General features: G+C 47.5%; 1 protein-coding gene across 2 annotated transcripts in view; it reads left to right on the plus strand.

Moving 5' to 3' along the window:
• The first annotated feature begins 7,636 nt into the window (after positions 1-7,636).
• Positions 7,637-19,270, plus strand: part of Tbx20 (T-box transcription factor 20) — a 55,000-nt gene continuing 43,366 nt past the window's right edge. Inside the window, exons 1-4 of one of the 2 annotated variants that reach the window (XM_063233971.1) lie at positions 7,637-8,205; positions 11,205-11,457; positions 12,522-12,686; positions 16,967-17,075. In XM_063233971.1, coding sequence (XP_063090041.1) covers positions 8,082-8,205; positions 11,205-11,457; positions 12,522-12,686; positions 16,967-17,075 — 651 coding nt within the window. In that variant the 5' untranslated portion in view covers positions 7,637-8,081. The remainder of the gene's footprint in view (positions 8,206-11,204; positions 11,458-12,521; positions 12,687-16,966; positions 17,076-19,270) is intronic. The other variant, XM_003470074.2, reaches the window with a different exon arrangement.

The raw sequence follows: 19,270 nt of genomic DNA on the forward strand, positions 1-19,270 counted from the left end.
CAAGCTGGTGTGTGATCCTTGCACTCTGGGAGGCTGAAGCAGGAGGGTTGCAAGTTTCTGCAATGTATCAGTTTAGTTCCTGGGCAATTTAGCAATTTTAGAATCTGTCTCAAGACACAAAATAATACCCAGGGCCAACAAATCAAAACAAATAAAAAAAAAACACACAACAAAAAAGTGCTGATAGCAAACAGTAAACGCCCTATGCTTAAAGGATGGGCCTGTACGTCTGGTGAATGTGTGTGCTAGCATGCATCCAATTCAGGAATAATGGGGCAGAGATGGGGAGTGACCTGTCAAAGTTACACAAGTCTCAAGTTTATATCCTTCACGACACACTTTTTCCGAAGAGGAAACTAAGGTTCAGAAGGACGGCTAGGAAATGAAATGCTCATAAAAACGAGCCTGGAAAGGGCTGGGCGGAGATGGTCCACGCAGCTGCCAGGCTTCCGATCATGGAAGCACGGGCAGCTGCAGCCGAGACAGGCTGGTCCCGGACCCCACCCCCACCCGCCCTGCGCTGCCTGGGTAAAGCTTGGCCGGCGCCACCCGAGCGCTCAGCCTGATAATGGTGCTGATTACGCGGCAAGCCGTCTGGGTCCCTCCAGAGGGACCCCTAGCCTGGGGGAGGCCGGAGCCGCCGTCCGCCTGCACGCCTGCATCTTTAGGGCGGAGTCCCCGGACCAAGGAGGGTGCTGGAGAGCGAGCTGGGCGCCAACTTGGGCTCTGCACAACCCGCTCTACCGAGCCGCCTAGACCTCGGCATGCCCGCCCAGCCGTGCGGCCTTTCTTCCCCCTCCCAATCCGAGAAACTGAGACTCAGAGCGGCACAGATCACCCGGGTCACCGGGCAGCAAAAGGCAAAGCTGCGTGCGTCCGATCCCGAGTGGTCAGCCTTCAAAGCTGGGCGCGGGGAGGATGGCAGGAGACCAGGCAGGCCGCGGGGTGCACCCTGACTCTGACATCTCTACTGCCCCAGGGAACCCGCAGGTGACTAGGTAATGAATGACTCAGAAGAAAAAAAAAAAAAAGGAAAACAAAGTGACAAAGGCCGCCAGCCCCGGGGCTCGAGCTGTGCTTTGTGGCCGGGGAAGGTGCGAGCTGCACGCTGCGCGCTGATCCAGGTGCCCACGTGAGCCGGAGTCTCGGGATCAGCTGCGCTGACGGGAAGACTTCGCGTGTTCCTGGGCTCTGAAACCTTTGCCTGCCTGCATGCACACTAAGAAAACTCAGTCCCTCCAAATCGCTGGCGCTTTTAAGCCAATTTAGGAGAAATCCGTGCTGGGTAGAGGTTGACACTGAGGAGTGCAGGCTTGGATAGCACAGAGCCGGCGCCTCGCGCTCGGCCAGGAACTACCCACGTGTGCGTGGGCCAGTGGGAGGCCCAGCCTTGCTAGCGCCACCGTCTGCAACCCTAAACTGCGTAACATAACGTTGCCTGACTTTATTACCGACCTTGTATGTTTGTGCTAGGTAGCCTAGATACTCTCTGCGATGCATTGAAAACCTGGCGCTTCTGGACTTGAAATGTACACCAAACCCCTCAGCGTCAGAGGTAATGGAAGAAAGCCCAGCGCACCAGAAGCTCTGATCCCGGCTTCTGCAGGTATCTGCCCCTTTCCTCACGTTCTCCGTGTTGATGCTTTGGGTGGGGGGCGGGTAATACGATTGAATACAGAACCTTCATACTGAGGTACACCCCCAGCATATTTTAAATTACTTTTATTTTTGTTTACTTTTGAGACAGAGGCTTGCTGAATTGTTACCTTTTTCAAGCTGGGCTGAAACAGGACATCCTCCTGCCTCAGCTTTCCACAGTGCTGGGTTGCGGGGAGAGGGAGAAGGAGGAGGAATATAGCATAAAAAGAATTAAGATGTGCTATGTGCATGTACCAACTCTGTATGATGAATGTAATCCTTGTGTACTGTAAGCATGTATTAATAAAAAACTTTTAAAACAAATTACATAGCCAAGCTATCTGTCTTTTCCTCCAAGTAAGACCTAAATGGAAAGTAATCAGCCATGAAAACTAGAAATAAAAATATCACCCTTAATCATCTTCCAAATACAGAGTAGGCACGGAGCAAAGATAGTGAGGTACAATCTGTAGGACGCTGGTCAAATCCATGGTAATGACCTGCTCTTATTTTCTGGCTAGGTCTTATTTTCTAGAAACACAGTAGGCTTTGAACCCTGAGCAGGCAGGGATCCTATGCACCATGTCACACCCATCCCATAACCACAAGCCAGAGCCTGGTCCAGGATGAATGAATGCCCTCGAATAGGCTGGACTCCTAAGTCCACTACTGCTCTCCTCAGATGTTTATGAAACCTCTCTCTCCTGTGTCTGTGTGCATGGGCGCCATCCATGTCTCTCAGCAGTCTGTGAGTTGCAGGAGGCAGGAAGTTTAGGGTTCTGGTTCCTGAGCCCCGCAGAGTCCAGCCCAGCCCAGCCCAGAGTAAGTGAGAGGCGATGTCAGTGTTGGTGAGTGAACAAGTACTGGACTCTACCTTCTGCATCTTTTATTAGATACATAGGTCTTGCTCTCTTATATAGCATGCGCTTCAAATCGTTCGGGACCCGTTGACATTTGAAAATTGACATCTAAGCCCTTAAAAGGTGAATGTTGCTGCTTTGCTGGGAATAAGATGAATTTCGATCACGAGTTTCCAGGATAACTTCCAGGAGTCGGTGGCAGGAACCTTATAGGACTGCTTCCTGCCAGGTCTTCCTCACCGGGATCTTCCAAACCTCTGTCATAGATGTGGAGAGGTTGTCAGCAAATAGCTGCCTCTGGCGAAAAGCAGAGGTGGGGAGTAATTATAAAATACAGGAAGATGCTCCAGCTAAAATGAGAACTGATATGGGCAAGTGCTGGAGGGGTACAATCATCTTCCCAAACGCCCGTGCCACAAGTCTAGCTGGGTGACACCCACAAAACTGGCCCTGCTTTGGAAGGGGAAGGTGACAGCAAGTCAACTGGGGCTGCTCTTCTGCAGAAATTGTCTTATTTCGTTTGAGTTTAATTTTAAACACGTAAGAAATCCCAATCTGGAAGGGTCCTCATGGCCCCTGTCCAGCTTAGGGGGAGACCCTGCGCAGATCTGGACTGTGGACAAGGGCTGCCAGGGAACCCCTCAACCCAGACCTTCATTCCCAAACAGAAGCACCTATACCTTGTGATTTTTTTTCTCTGATTGACAGCCCAGCCTGTGCCAGGGCTGCAGACGCAATGCTTCCAATATTGCAAGTTTGGGTTGGAGTTTCTCCCTTATTGCTTATGATCAGAAAAATTTTGGTCAGACTCAATCTTCCTGACAGGATGAGGGCGAGAGTTCAAAATTTAGATAGGTATTTTAAAAAGCCTAGCAGCAATCAAGAAAATATTTTAATAATTTTAAGAAGTGAAGTTCATGCCGTATAAAATACACAAGTTTTAAATAGACAGCAGTTGTCAGCAGCCAGGCAGTCAGGCAGAAGGCAGTGATGGTCAAGGGGAAGGTGGGAGGTGGAGGAGGAAGAAGGAGGAGAGGAGAGGAGAAGGAAGAAAAAGAGGACAGAAGAAGACTAGAGGAGGAGAGGGGAGGTGAGAAGAGGGATGGGCGGGGAGAGGAGAAGGACGGCAGAGAGAGGGAAGAAGCTGAGCCCAGAGGGTGGAAGGCGCAGGGGGTGGGGGGCGCAGGACTGGGGTTGTGACCCTCTGAATCACGGAGATTCTTCTTCCCAGTTGTTGGGACGCTCAGCGCTTTCAGACCCCGCTCAGACTCCGTGTTCTCCTAGAAAGGAAGAGGGAAGGAGTAGGAGTCCAAAGAGCGCCTTTCCAACTGCCTCGAGCTCCCAGGGGTTGAACCGGGGCGCCTGTCGCCCAGGAAGGAGGGGAGAGCCGCGGCTCTGGCTGGGACACCCGGTGCAGGGCGACCTTGAGTCCCAAGCGGACCTAGTGCTGGCCTTTGCGACTTCTTAAGCCCAGGCCGGCGGTGGACATCGCGGCGCCAAGAGCGCCAACATTTTCCCTCCCGCAGACCAGGACTCTGGAGATGCCTGTGAGCTGCCTGGGACCCACGGATCCGCTTTTCCCGTGTCGCCGCGGTGCGACAGCGTGGGCTCCCGGCTGATCGCGCGCGCACAGCACCCGGGGGCCTCAGGCCACAACCTGGCCATGGCCGAGCAGCCTTCCTGCTTCATTCTAGAGAAGGAAGCCTCAAAAGGTGAGCCCGGAGAGGGCCACCAGGGTCGACGCGAAGCTGCTCTGGGCTGGGACTCAGGCCCGCGCTCCTCCGGGCGCTCGGCCGGGCTCCCGGAGCTCAGGGTGAGATCCACCCTGTCACCGCGCTCCCTGGCCGGCGTCCTTACACTGTCCTTGCTCCCCGCAGGATCGGGGGCTTCTTTCCGGATTCCAAAATCGAATTTAGGATTCCAAAGACACCGAGGACCCACACAGTTTCTTCTTGAAGTGTCTGCCAGGAAAGAGCCAGGAGGAGACTGGGCCAGCTTTGGACTCTGCCCCGCTGCTGAGAATCGGTCTCCACTCTGCGCTGTTCCCGGGCGAACAAATCAAGCCCAGCTTTGCCCGTCGCCTGCAGACTGCAGATGGCCAGCATGACCATATCAGAACCCTGCAAATGCCAGCACGGGTCCCTGCTACCTCCGTCCTTAAACCCCACAACATCCAAGGCTGAAAACCAATGACCTCCTGCACAGTTCTTGGGATCAAATAAAAACTTCTGAGTTCTGGAGCTCCCAATGAGAATTTGAGTGTGGCTTGAATAGGGAGGCATATAATGGAGCTGAGACTGACAACCAGATTTTACATTTCCAGGCCCCAGGGTTCAGCAGGATTTAATAGTTCAGTATTACCATGTGGCCCCATCCTCCTTCTAAACTCTGATATTTTCTTTTCGACGCAGCCCTACTGTACTCAGCATGCAAAACGCATGTCCTTGTGATCAAGAATTTGCAGTTTGAAATTTAAGTGTAATCATTAAAACTTGGTGCTGCTCACGCTATGGGTATTTCGTGCACTTTGCAGATTACACATTGCTCCACAGAGCTAACTTCTAGGGAGGAATGAATTCTTGGCCTTATTTTAATGGAAATGGTGAAAGCAAAGTTTGAAATGCTTATGAAATCTATAAGTCACAGGGTCTGTGCATGTTCAGGTCAGAATTCAAAGCCTCCTCCAAACCCACTTTAACTTCCAGCACCCAATTGCTGCCTACCCTGGGGTTGTGTTCACGTGACTGCCTTGTTTCACCTCTCAGGGTGGTTTTACCTGATAACTCAGGCTTCTAAGGATCCTAAGAAACCGGACTCTTCAGGGAGAGGTTTGAATCCCCCTTGCACAGCACCTCCCTGCCAGGCACTGGTTCCCCGTGTTTATACCACAGTACTGATCTGCACACGCAACACATGCAAGAGGAGGGCAAGTGTGGCCCTGATAATGGCGCTGCAGTGTGTGTCTTCCTGCCATCGTTTCAATCCCATCAAGTTGCATAGCTTAGGGACACCGAAGCAGCTCACCTCTGTGCTCAGCTTTGGTCCAGCAGCCTCTTGAGTCCCTCAGTTCCCAACATCGCCTCCAGTTGGCTCAGCCACTTTAATGGTGGACACTGGGCATTTCCTGCCCCCAGGGTCCCACACCTAGGCTAAGCCTTCTGGGCAGTGGGAAGGAGGTGGCATCTGAGGCCTGGCAATTCACCTTTCCCTTTATTCCCACTTTTTCTTTTTCCCCTGGAAATATCTGTCCCCTGGTTATTACTCAAACTCCACCGGAGTCATTAAGATAACTAAGGCAAGACATGGCTTTTCTTCTGTATAGAAACACAATGGCAAATGTTAAAGACTGGTGTATAATTCTTTAGCAAACACTAAAAACTCAGTCCAGCCAACACAATCTGGTGCACCGAATATATCAGGGTCTAACCATCACATTCTCCCCTCTGAAAAGAAAAAGACAAAAAACTCCATTTCTTGAGCTTCACTCCTGAATAAACCTAAGCATTTGTGACAGGAGAGAAACCATATGTGCACTGCATTCAAAAGAAGGAAATGTCACCTTGAGAAGATTTCGTTGCTGGGATGAGAGTCTTCCTGTGTGGGATGGCTTTAATAACCCAAGGATTTGGGTTGGGTCCTGAGTATCCAAACCAGCCAAGGATTCAGAGGCATCTGGGCTAAGCCCCTGTTCTTAACCTTGGTCCAATCCGAAAGCCTGCTGGCAGTCAGCCTGGGGTCCGCTGAGGACCCAGATGCAAGACCAGGTCAGGATCTGGACACAGACCTAGAGCAGGATCCTGAGCTGGGTCTCCTGGGGGAGTCACTGAGGGAGGGGGAGATGCTCAGCTCCCCCAAGCTTGACCCATTTCTCCTCTCTGGAAAGCATATGGAAATGGAGACCACAGGGCAAAACTCTACCAGCGCCAATGTTTAGCTTTACAAATTTCCACTCGCTTTTACAGGTAGATGCTTTGCACTGGGATGGAGACATCAGAATACTTATCTCCATCACCTTCCCGCAGCACCTGGTGAAAAAGGATCCACGCATAAGGACCAGGACAGCCTTAAATCAGAAGCCCCTGGTGTCGCAGCTCTGTTCACACAAATGTTCCCAGCAGCGATTTTGACATTTCAAACTGGCACCCCCCTGTATTCCAGGAGCTGGGGACAGATCCAGGGGGAAATGGGACTTGTTTTCTTTTTCTCAAGACCTACCAAAGGGCTCCTAATCACCAGACTGACAGGCTGGAGAGGAGCGCAAATATTTACATGTGCAGTTTGAGTGCGGGTCTCAGCCTGGTTTACAGGGCTCCCATGAAGCAGATTACCCGGCGAATTTGGAGAATTTGAGTTATTTGGGCTGAGCAAAGCCAACAGGACGCCCCCCACCAGGCCATGGGAAGTCCTGGCCCTGCTGGCTCGGCTTGCACCTCGCACGCAGGGCTTCTCAGAAGCCACACTGGCCCAGAGCGCATCGCGCTGCTCCTGGGGCCCCGCACCCCGACACTGTCACTGCCTGGCTTTCCCCTTGTGGGGAAGAGAAGCCCCAGGCCTCCGGAGGCAGAGGGTGAAAGGGCTCCGGTCTGGAAAGCAGCATCCTGGGCAAATACTGCCAGCCCTGGTCTGAGTTTCTTTTGACCGAGCGTTTCTCCAGGAGAGAGTGTGAGGACCTTTGAGAGGGTCTAGCCCTGGGACCCGTGTCCTGCTTTGGGCAGGACCTGGCGCTCCTTTCCCCTCTGGCGGGCCCTTCCCAGCTGCCTCTTGGAACTGTGCGCCTCCGGAGACAGCGCGGCAGAGGCGAGGACTCCGAGGCTTCCCGGAGCCGGGCCGCGGTGACCAGAGCGCCCCAGGGCTGCGGGACCCGAGGAGGCGTCGGGGCGCCGCGTCGACCTAGCGCAGCACCCCTGACAGTGAGCCGGGCTGCGCTCCCAGCCTGCGGCGCGCTCCGCCACCCGGCGCCGCGCCCCGGCCGCCCCCTCCCCGCCCGCCAGCCCGCCCGCGGCCCCGCCCCCGAAGGCCGAGGCAGGAAGCGGTGACGTGCGGCAGCGCTGACTGGTCGCTGCCCGCGGGCATCGCCGCCGCCCGCAGCTTAAGGCGCAGGACGCGGCCGCTGGAGCGCAGTGTCCCTCGCCTTTGGCTGAGCCCTGGAAGCCCGGGCTCGGCTTCCCGGCTCCCGCGCCCTTGCATGCTGCAGGGCCATCACCATCCAAGCAGCCTGGGCCGCCACAGCTGTCCCCAGCGGGGGGCGGGGAAGGACGCGGAGGGGTGCGGCGGTCCCTGGGCGGTGCGCGGCGGACGCTCGGCCCCGGCCTCGGCTAGCCTGAGCTCTGCCCTGCGCCCCTTGTCTGCGCGCCTCCCCGAGTCCCCGGCCGTTCCCCTGTCCTCTCCTACTGCCAGCGAACGTCGCTGTTCCTCCGGACTTTGCCGAGACACCGACAGGCCAGCGAGCAGCTCCGGGGAGGACACTCCAGCTGACCCTCCCGGAATTCCCTGCCCCCGGTGACCGATCTCGGAACCTTCGCGCTGCGTTTTGGGTCTTTGTCTCCCTGGGGACGCCGCACGGCCTGGAGCGCGCCGGGGACCATGGAGTTCACGGCATCCTCCAAGCCCCAGCTGTCCTCCCGGGCCAATGCTTTCTCCATCGCGGCGCTCATGTCCAGCGGCGGCTCCAAGGAGAAGGAGGCGGAGAGCACCATCAAACCCCTGGGTAAGTGGGGTGGCCGGCGCGCACACCCTAGGCGCCTGTGTCCCCAGCTAGGAGCGGTTTGCAGCTGGCAGAGGGCATGAGCATTCCCCCACCTAGCAGCCTTAGCACCGGCAGGTCAGGCTCACAATCTCAAGAGAGTTTTTCCTCCCTCTCTACCCAATTGGGCGGCGGGTCACAGTCTGTGGAACGCGGGAGCGCTGAGAGTCCTATTTGGATCCGTCCCTGTCTAGAATCCCGATGAGAGTCGGGCACACTGTCTTTGTGAGTGTAAAACAATAAAAAACCCTTTTCGTAGGAAACAATTCACAGTGCAAGTAACACCTGACACTGTACTTGAAACCGAAGTGAAGCTGAGCAGCTTCTAAAGAAACCGATTTAATTTTGTATTGTTCAGCCTGGACGGGACCGACAGCGTCTCCCGGCCCCGCTGCAGAGCGCTGGGCTCAGCCGGGTTTCTCCCTGTGAGCCGTTTGCTTCCCAGAAGCTCCGTACTTATCAGTAAAACTTATTTTATTATCGTCGTTTCTGTTGAGGTTGGCAAAAACATTACCCAGTAACCATTTTTCAAATTCCTCAACTTCTAGTTATACTATTTATTCAGCAACCTTGGCCATTTATAGAAGACACTGGGCTCAGAGCAGAGGGAGAAGGGGGAAAGGAAGATCGCTCTGGTCAGCGCAAGTGAAGTGTGTGGGAAGGCAGCTGCCTGCCGAGCTGGGAGCCTAAAACCCTTTTACAACCCCGGGAGAAAGAAGCGCCCTGCTCACCGTTCCGGGTCCTGGGAACTCGCTGTTCTGCATCTCGATCTCTGATGTCTTGGAGATGGTGAACGTAATCAGGAGTAAACGCAGTGTTTTTTTAAACCCTCCCCAATTTTTTCTTGGTGTCCTTCCCAGCTCTTAAAATATGACATTCAGTGTTGTCATAATAAGAGAAAAAGTTGAAAAATAAGGTGCCTGGCAGAGGGGAGAGCAGCAGAGCCTCTGTAAGGCTTGGAAGCAGGGAAAAGAGAACCAGGAGAACTCTGGGGACAGAATGGGGACGTCCCCCCTGCGGGCTTCCTGCCCTCACCTGCTTCTTTGAGCTTCCTCTGAACCCCAAAACCTGCAGGAGAAATGCAGGAGAAATGAAGCCTCAATTGTGTACGGGAAAATTAAGTACTTTTAAAATAGTATTTGTGGGATGGCCCAGCAGAATCCACTCCCCCAGGATGGGGAGCCCCTGAGTCCTTTATGAACACCCCTCCTCCTCATTTTGGTACCTGACAGAAAAGAGGATTTGGGGTTAAAACCCCTGGCAGATGTGTGGACAGCAGGATGGGACGCTAGTGACACTATCTTTTCCACTTTTTTATTTTCCTGTGAAAAATAACTAAGTTTCAGTATCCTGAGCTATAAATCCACTTTCAGCTCCCAAGGCCCCTGCAGTTTGCCCCCTACCCATCATACTCTGTAAAATGAGCATCTTTCCCCTCCTGGCTCTTGTCTTCAGGGGGACAGTTCAGCAGAGCACAGCTGGTAACTGCGAGAAAGGGCTCAGCAAGACAAAGCCACTGTGGTCTGTGTTGAGGAGAGCACTGTTGGTAGTGGGGCGAGCCTGTGCATTTAACCATGAGGTCCCCTGTAAAAGGGCTGTGGGATGTTTCTGTTTCATTCTCACCCTCCTCTGCTCCCCAAACCCACGATTTGAGCGAGTCCAAAAGTCAGGGCGTTTGCCTTTTTCAGTTGGAAAAGATGAAAAATGTCAAGGTCATTACTTCAATCCTTATAGAGACATTTTGTGAATATATTTCCAAAACTTTTAAAGGAAAATAAGATTTTGCCATGGTCTGACTCCCTTCCTTTGAATTTCAAACAATCAGCATGACAATTGATTCCAGGATTGTTAGTTTAAAGCATTTCTCTGGGTGGTTTATCATTGCATTGAGAAGAAAAAATAAGTAAGAATTCCTTGTTTCCAGTTGCTGAACATCAAGGAGAAATGTGAGGAATAACAAAACGTTTTGAGTTATGAATGCTTCACAGCCCAGATACATTAGACAGATGGACACGGGGATACTAAGAACTTGTTTCCAGTCCTCCAGGGCACACAGAAGTAGAGCAGTGTTGTTTGGAGATGGCTTTGCTTTGCAAATTCAAGTAGTTTCTTTTTTAAGGGATGGGAGATGATTGGGCCAGTTACAGAAGTCCCCTGCATCCCATCAAAGTGACTGGTGCAGTGGAGCCTTATCAGCTGGCAGGAGAACCTGGGGCCCCTAAGCATGGTAGTCTAACCTGCTAACCTGCGCATGGTTGGAAATTGTTTTCCTCACTCCAAAATCTTTTCAAGGAGGAAAAAATTACCTACATCATGTAATTGTTTCATAAATTATTTTTTTAAATGTCCTCACAAATCTGTTTCTGTGTCTTAGCAAGCTCAATTCTTCAGTCCTTCATAAGACCTCTATAAAACTGTTCTAATTTCTTTATACAGGAGAAATGATTTACTATTTTTTGAACCATGTCCTTACCTTTTTTCCATCCTCTTCTACTTTCCTTTTTCTATTGGGGGGTGCTCTGTTGGGGAAGGGGAAGCTCCACTCAGAATGAGAGTAAGAAGCTACTGATAGTGTTCAATGCCTTGGATTTGGAGAAAACTCTGGTTGTCACAGAGGCAAGACTGGTACTGGCTACAGTGTCTAGAATTTTAGAGGGAAACCCATAAGGATATTTGTATTCTATTATTTGTGATCACTGTCCTTCTCTAGTCCTCATAATTTGACTCCCCATTGAGGTTTTAGTCACGTACTAACTGGTCATATACTAACTGGCCAGTGTGGTTAGGTAACCTTCCAAGCAGGGGCCATTACTGCAGGCTTCTCTCAGCTAGCCAGCATCCTGGAGTTTCTGAGTATCACTTTCTCAGAGCCCAGTTCAGGTGCTTGTTTGTTTTAAGTCAGCTTTCTTCCCTGAGTCTTTTCTGTAGTGAGAGCCGTAATTGTCCCTTCTCTTTGCCTGCAGAGCAATTTGTAGAGAAGTCGTCCTGCGCCCAGCCCCTGGGTGAGCTGACCAGCCTGGATGCTCAGGGAGAGTTCGGCGGGGGAGGTAGCAGCAGCCCTTCTTCCTCCTCACTGTGCACTGAGCCTCTGATCCCCACCACCCCCATAATCCCCAGCGAGGAAATGGCCAAAATCACCTGCAACCTAGAGACCAAGGAGCTGTGGGACAAGTTCCACGAGTTGGGCACAGAAATGATCATCACCAAGTCTGGCAGGTAGCTGGGTCTTGGAGGGTGGGATGCTGGCATAAAGAGATGCCAGGGTACTTGGGGCACTTTTGAGGACTGGACAGGATGACAGACATTTGGTGGACAGAGGTGGTATCTACTGGAGGCCCTCTACTAGAAGCTACTGCTTTCTATGTGCCTGACCTTTGGAAAGAGCTGAGGAAATGGATGTATGTGTTCCAGGGTTGTTAGAGGGAGCCACACTGACCTAGGAAGAAGCCACTGGGTTTCTCTCTCCCTCCCTGCACCCTGGAGGCCCTAGGTGCTGGGACAGAATTCCAGGGGTGCCTGGATTCAGGGCCACTGGGTGCTTTGAGGGAAGGGGGTGACTCCTCTTTAATCACACTCAATTTGCCAAAGCTGCAGCTCCTATTAAAAATGAACATTTAAACCTGAGGAATAAAATATAAAAGCTAAGAGTCAGGTTGGAAGGGTGGTCCCTCGGTCCAGGGCTGAGCAGGTCGGCTGACTGGAAGCTGCATGCAGGCTACAAAGGCCCTCACTGTCAGGGGCTTTGAACCTGGTTCTTTAAGCTCCCAGGATAGGCAATACCCGTGGGATTACACACACACACACACACACACACACACACACACACACACACCCGCCACCCCAAGAATCCCCACTCTTTCCTACGGACACACGTGTGTTGTAGAATTGTGTCAGATCTGACTACTTTGGGTCCTCTGGAGTCTAAAGTCCTTGATGACTTGATCCAATTACCGTTTCAGATTTTGGGAGGGTGAGAGCACAAAACTGACCTGGCAATGAGGTCTTGGCACTTAAAATCAGGTACCTGTGCAAAGAACTCCTGCCTCTTTATTGGCCTCTCTGTTGGCTTTCCAAGAAGTTAGAGGGGATCCCTGGGGAAAGTAAGAGGGTAGAGAAGGAAGGGATCGATCCTTCCCTCCTGCCTCAGTTGGGGCCAGGCCACTGTGACTGGTGAACTGAGCCCAAGTTCCCTCCTTCTCCCCCTCCCTCCCCTCACCCTCCCTCCCCTCATCCCTCCCTCCGTCTCTCCCTGGCCCTATGGGTCTCTTTCTCTTTGCCAGGAGGATGTTTCCCACCATCCGGGTGTCATTCTCAGGCGTGGATCCTGAGGCTAAGTACATCGTGCTGATGGACATCGTGCCAGTGGACAACAAGAGATACCGCTATGCCTACCACCGCTCCTCCTGGCTGGTGGCCGGCAAGGCCGACCCCCCACTGCCTGCCAGGTTTGTGTGCACATCCCTAAGCAACCGTATGGTCTTGAGTTCTGAGCTGGTTTGTGTTTAAAGTAGCCTGCTCTGTCCTGAGCTCTCCAGGCCTGTACAACTTCAGAATTGACTACAAAATACGTGGGTTAGTCTTCAAAAAGGCAGCTTGTGCATTCAAAAATTGTCTTTCATTTTGTCTTCCCTTCTGCTTGCTTGGGCAGCGCATACACATTTTGCCTTCCCTTATGAGCTGTTTCAGAGAGTTCCTTGTATTTCAGTTTGAAGATTCCTTAGAAATGTGAACCTCTTGATGTCTATAAAATTTCCAACTGGCTGCTTAAAACCAGACTAAGTGAACTCAAATCTTTTTTAGAAGAATGTATTTTAGCAACGTGGCTACTTACAGTAAATCTTAAAGACTTTGTTCTCAGTCAGTGCGTCCTATATGCACAAAATTAGCATCATTTGGTGAAATGTATTATTTTTTAAACCAGTAAAGGGTGCAGAGATTTTTAAAAGAAGAAAATTCTTTTATTCCCTGTACAATTTCAGGGGATGAATGAAATTCAGCAAGTTAATACTCTTTTATGTGAAACATAGTATAGTAGATATGATACGTATTTTTGTGGCAATTATTGTTTAGTGTTTTTCTGAGAGTGTTTTGTTTGAAAGAAAAATCATGTACAAACCTCTGTTGTTGTTGCTTTGCCCAAGTGGGTATGCTGAGGTTTTCAGAAAAGCATGTATGGCTTGAGAGCTGAAGTTACAGTAATCTATCCACAAGCTAATATAAAACAAAATATTGGTTGGTTTTATATTTTGAGTTCAAAAACCTCACCAATTTTATTTCATGAGCAAGATTCTTTTTTTTTTTATAATTGATTGAAAGGTCCTGACAGAACTAAGAATTTGTTTCAATGTACAGACTTTTTTTTTTTTTTAAGCTATGGCTGGTTCTTTGTTTCTAGTCTGAAGTCCTGTGAAGGTGCAGAATCAACATGATTTATACGTGCATCAGTTAGAACATTCAGCTTAATTAGCGGACCCCCATTATTGTTTGTAGTATACCAGGGGCACTGGGGAAGAGAGGAACATGAGTCTTTCAATTTTCCGTTCTCAAGTGAGGTTGGAAGCTCATCTTTGAAACCCTTCCAAATCAGTATTAAACAACAGAAATATTTTTAAAATTCCAGCTAATTTAGTTAGTTAGTTTGGTGTATTAAGAATGGAACCCAGGGTCTTCTCACTGAGCAACCTCTACAGATCTTTTTTGTTTTATTTTTAATTTTGTGGCACAGTCTTGCTGAGTTACTAAATAGCCCAGGCTGGGCCTGAATTTTCTATCCTCCTGCCTCAGCCTCCCAGAGTACTGGTATGTGCCACCATATCTAGACACAAGTCATTTCTTTTCATTGAGCAAGATGTGCCGGTTCACAACAGAAAATTCAATTAATAAAATTACTGCGTGTTTTTGACTATTTCATAGCCAATTTACTATGTTCTTGAGCTTCCTTACTAACTTTTCCATATTGTTTTAGACCAGAGAAAAGAGAGAGAAAGTGAGACAGAGAGGGACAGTAGTGTTTTAGCAGATTCCTAACCAGTCTTTTGTAAGCAAAGACTGGCTTTTTGTTTTGTTTTGTTTTTTGTATGGTTGTTGTTGTTTCCCCTGGGCTTTCTCCTAACAAGTTAATCACTCTCGTTTAACATGCATTTTCTTGCTATCTGAAGGTATGGGAAATGGTGCAGGCAGCAGACTTTGGAAATATGACATGTCTTGTTTATGTTACTAATCTGCTCTGGTTAGAGAAAGAAAGCGTATACCAGTGCACTATCTCAGCTGAAGCATGTTGAAGCTATTGCTGGAATTTTAAGTCCAGGGTGGGGGTGAAACGGGGCTTTGAGAGAAGAGGAGCTTCCTGTGTGTTTTCTCATTTACTGTACTTCTGCCTATTTGTATCAGTTTTGGATAAAAAATTATATAATGCATCATGGGATAGAAATATTCTGGATCATTTAAACAACTAGACTTTTTCTTATTATAAGAAAAATAGCAGCATTTTCTACTTCCATAAAAGAAAGGGGAAGAACCTGGGAACTGAGAATTTTTGCAGGATGGTAGAAATTCCTCGTATAGCGAGGTCATTGAGACTGAGATTCCCTAGTCATCAGTCCTTTCTTTTTAGAAGGAATAATGTTTAGCAATGTTATTTGAGTAACAGTTAGCAAGACATTATTCATGATCCAAAATAATGTTACATGTTCATATAGGGCATCTTCTCCTCTTTAAAGTAACTGATATTTAAATAACTTACTTTTATTAATGTGATTTTATATAGTGACTGTCATAAGAAGGAACATATCATCACTTTATAGGGCTTCCAGGGATTTTGGACATTTTGGGAGGCAGGTGGGACATAGTATTAATCAATAAAATAACTATGCCTTAAAAATTACAATTTTTTTTTCTATTTACTGGAAACCTCTTTTCCTTTTTCTTTTTACACAGAAAGACAGCCTTTGTGGAAATGGGCAGGGGATCTTGGGATAAGGAGGAGATGAGAGGGAGGAGAGGGGAAAGGAAAGGAAAAAACGACCCAGATGTGATATGTATATGTACCAGCTCCCTGTGATGAAAACATTTATTACATATCACTAACATATAGAATTTAATAATTAAAAATAAAATTACCACTTTAGGAGGATAAAGCTTGAGAAGCTATGACCAAATGTTCCTGTAGAAAAGCCATTATGAACTCCCCACTTAAAACAGTGGAACCCACAGGCAGGACAGAGCCCTGCAGTGTTTAGTCTTGTGTGGGTCTGCTCAGAGCCACAGCCCCGCCAGCCCATTCTGCTCCTGCCGGGCTTGGTGAGTTCCCACGCCCTTGAAGTGCAGTTCCTCTGAGCTTAGTCCTTTCTCATGACAAGCCACAGCTACTTCTGGTTCTTTATATGAATATTGTAAGGAAAAGTTTTCCTGACATTTTTCCCTTGCTTTTCCCCCAACCCAAATATTTATGCTTAATTATAGCTATAAGGACCCTATACAAAATATATGTATGAATAACCTGTAATACCCGTAAAGGAATATATCAGCACTGGCCTGGGGCTCAGTAATAGAATATATACGTGGTGCTCATTAGGTCCTGGGTTCAATCCCCAGCACCAGGGCGAAAAAAGGGATTTGTTCTGTTAAAGCAAAGATTTTACCCTCCTTATCCTTAGTTCTGAAATTTCCTTCTTCTTTTGGAAAGACGATGTCAAGAAGATACTAGCATTAGGATTTGCAGAGAGCTGAACTTAGAGGGATATAGCAGGGGAAGGAATGCCCTGTGTTTTACAGTGAGTAAAATTGTGCCTTGAACGTAGCAACAGATCCATATAGGATAAAAGGGTTTTTTCTCCTGCGTAAGCTGTTTATAAATCAATCAGCTGAATAAATCAAAGCTTATCCAGCCTTAAATGCTCATTTAGTGAGTACATTTACTGATCTGATAAGAGTATGTGGTAGTGTTTTAAGTACCAGGAGGAGCAACAGACTCTTCCTTCTGATCTGTGGGCTATTGAACATTCCCCTGAACTGGGTTTGGTGGTGCATTCCTATAATCCCAGGATTCTGGGAGCCTGAGGCAGGAGAATGGCAAATTTAAATCCAGCCTGGACTCCTTAGTGACTTAGTGAGATCCTGCCTCAAAGTAAAAAATAAAAAATGAACTGGGGATATTACTCAAGTAAAATATGCCTGAGTTCACTACCCACCACTAGTGGAAAAAAATCTCCAGATATCTGTGCTAAAATCACTGTCTTGTATTTGTAAAGTATTCATGCTTTCAACGGAGTGACTTAAGCTCAGACAAATGTGTTCTCTAAAATTATTTCTTCTTTCAGTGTTTTCGTTGCTCTTCAGTGAGGCTTGTAATAGGAACTCATGCAGTTAGTGTAACCTAGACTTTTTTGGGAAAATGCCTACAACAATGAGCTTTTCATATCTGATAGACACAGAACAGTAACTAACTACATAGATGAAACAAATGATCCATCTATAAAAATTGGCTTACTCAGCACATAGTAGATTTATTAAGTTTCCCCCCTTTCAGATCATTGGTACATGAAGAAATGCATTAGATGTTTCAGAGTTATTTTGGCATTGCTGTGTTAATAAATTTGAGATATGTGGAACCAATAGACCAGGACATGTCTAAGAGGCTACTGTGTTCCTTTAGAATGAGTACATTTTATAACCCAGAGACAGACTTAAAAAAAATCTTAATACAATTTTCTCATAATTTCCTCAGACTCTATGTGCACCCTGATTCTCCCTTTACTGGTGAGCAGCTACTCAAACAGATGGTGTCCTTCGAGAAGGTGAAACTCACCAACAATGAACTGGACCAACATGGCCATGTAAGTGTGAGACACCTTGGCTGTGTAGGGTCCCCTGGATGGATGTGACCAGCCACACCAAGTGTCCTCTCTTTGGTCCTTCTCCTCTCCCTTCTCCACCTTCACTCTCCATCTCTGAGTCATTGGGTGAGCGCATGGGTGTGTGTGTTCTTTAGGGGATCATGACTGCTTTTGTACAGAATTTATATATAGGGATCTGAGGTCCCTTTCCATGCAGAAGGACCTTGGCCCTTCTGCATCATGGATTTCCTAGCGGGCCTGCAGCTGCTTTGTTATGTGAGCCAGGGAAACACGCAGAACATGCACTTTTGGAGGAGACCTGCAGCCTCTCCTTAGGTTAAGCATCTGATAAATGATAGTAGGACATAAACACAACATAAAGAGGGTGGGTTCAGACCTCCTGGGGTCCTGTCAATGTGCAGAACACATTCCTGTGAGATGCAACAGAATACAAGGGCAATCTTGCCAAAGGAATTTACAAAAGTGCTTTTTACTCATTATGTGTCATTTTGGTAGGGCCTGATCTAACCCGCTGAGGTAATCCCATGTCTGTAATCACAGCACTCTGGGAGGTAAATTCAAGCTCATCTTGGACAACTTGACCCTGTGTCAAAATGGAAAGATAAAAAGTTAAGGATGTAGCTCAATGTGAAGGCCCTGGATTAAATCTCCAATATGGCTGGGAGAGAAAGCCTCTTTGCAATGAAAAGCAAAACACATTTGATTTTGTGTCAGTAGAATTCATTGAAGTATGAATTAAAAAGAGAAATTCTGAACTCTTATCAGTAGTTAATAGAATAGGCAGTCACTGATGAAGGCCTGGGCACAGTTTATACAATTCTTTTTTAAGAGGATGTGATTCAGTGCTCTTAAATAAAAATTACACATACATTCTGTTTTAGATTTTATGTTAAGAAAACTTGCAGACTTACAAACTTCTTATTAAGTTGTTTTGTTTTCTGCTCCCATTGTCAGAAAGAGCATGAATCCTTCCATTCGTACTGTACTTTTTTCTCCCTCTTTTTTCTCTCTCTCTGTCTCTCTGTCTCTGTCTCTCTGTCTCTCTCTCTCTCTCTCTCTCTCTCTCTCTCTCTCTCTCTTTCTTTCTAGTAGCGGGACTGAACCCAGGGCCTCTCACTGAACTACATTCCTGGCCTTATTCAAGAATTACTTTATTTAATTGATATATGTTTTCAATACATGAAATTTACATTTGTTTCAGAGGCTGTCTCTCTATCTATGTCTTAGTCATTTTTAATCTTTCACCTTTATTTTCTTCTTCATTTATTTAGCTTCTTATGTGAATGAAACCAAGCAATTTTTAAAATTTTGCATCTGATTTATTTCACTTAACATCATGGTCTCAAAATCCATCTATTTTCCTATAGATGACGTGAATTTATACTTCTTTGTGGCTTAATAGAATTCCGTTGTGTATATATACACCATGTTTACTTTATCCATTTGTCCACTAATAGGGATCTAGATAGTTTTCACATTTTAGCTATTGTGAGTCTCACCGTTATGAACATGTGTATGTGTGTATCATTGTAACATGGTATTTTTAACTCTTCTGGGAAGATAACCAGAAGGCAGATAGCTTTGTCAAATGGAGTTTCTACCTTTAGTTTTTTGAAGAACCTTCACATTGGTTTCCATAGTGATCATACCAGTTTACATTCCCACCAACAATGGTAGAAGGATTTCATTTAACCCACAGCCTTGCCAGAATTTGATTTATATATATATATTCTTGATGATGGCCATTTTGATTAGGGTGAGATAATCTCCGAGTTGTTTTAATTTGCATTTCCTTAGTGGCTACAGATAATAACATTTTTCCTATGTTTATTGGCCATTTGTACTCCTTTTAAGAAATATCCATTTTATTTACTCTTTTTTTTTTCTTTTGGAATGGGTTATTGAGTTGGACGATTCTTTTTTAGTCCTTTATGTATTTCTGGGTATTAGTCCTCTACAAAAAGAGTGGCTGGAAAAATTTTTTCCCATTGTGCTTCTCCACTGTTAGTAAACATGGTATTTTCCTGGTCTCCTTCCTTGGCATAGATAATTTGGTATAATTATTCTCTCTTGTATTAAATAAAGCACTCATTATGTAAGGTTTTAGTTTTATCAGATCTCTGCAATATAAAGGAAGTGCTTTAAAATCTTCCTCAAGATGGATTTAAGTAAAT

Source organism: Cavia porcellus, unplaced genomic scaffold (genome assembly GCF_034190915.1).
Source record: "Cavia porcellus strain 051 isolate PalLab524CR breed Dunkin Hartley unplaced genomic scaffold, mCavPor4.1 scaffold_23, whole genome shotgun sequence".
NCBI classification, from domain to species: Eukaryota; Metazoa; Chordata; class Mammalia; order Rodentia; family Caviidae; genus Cavia; species Cavia porcellus.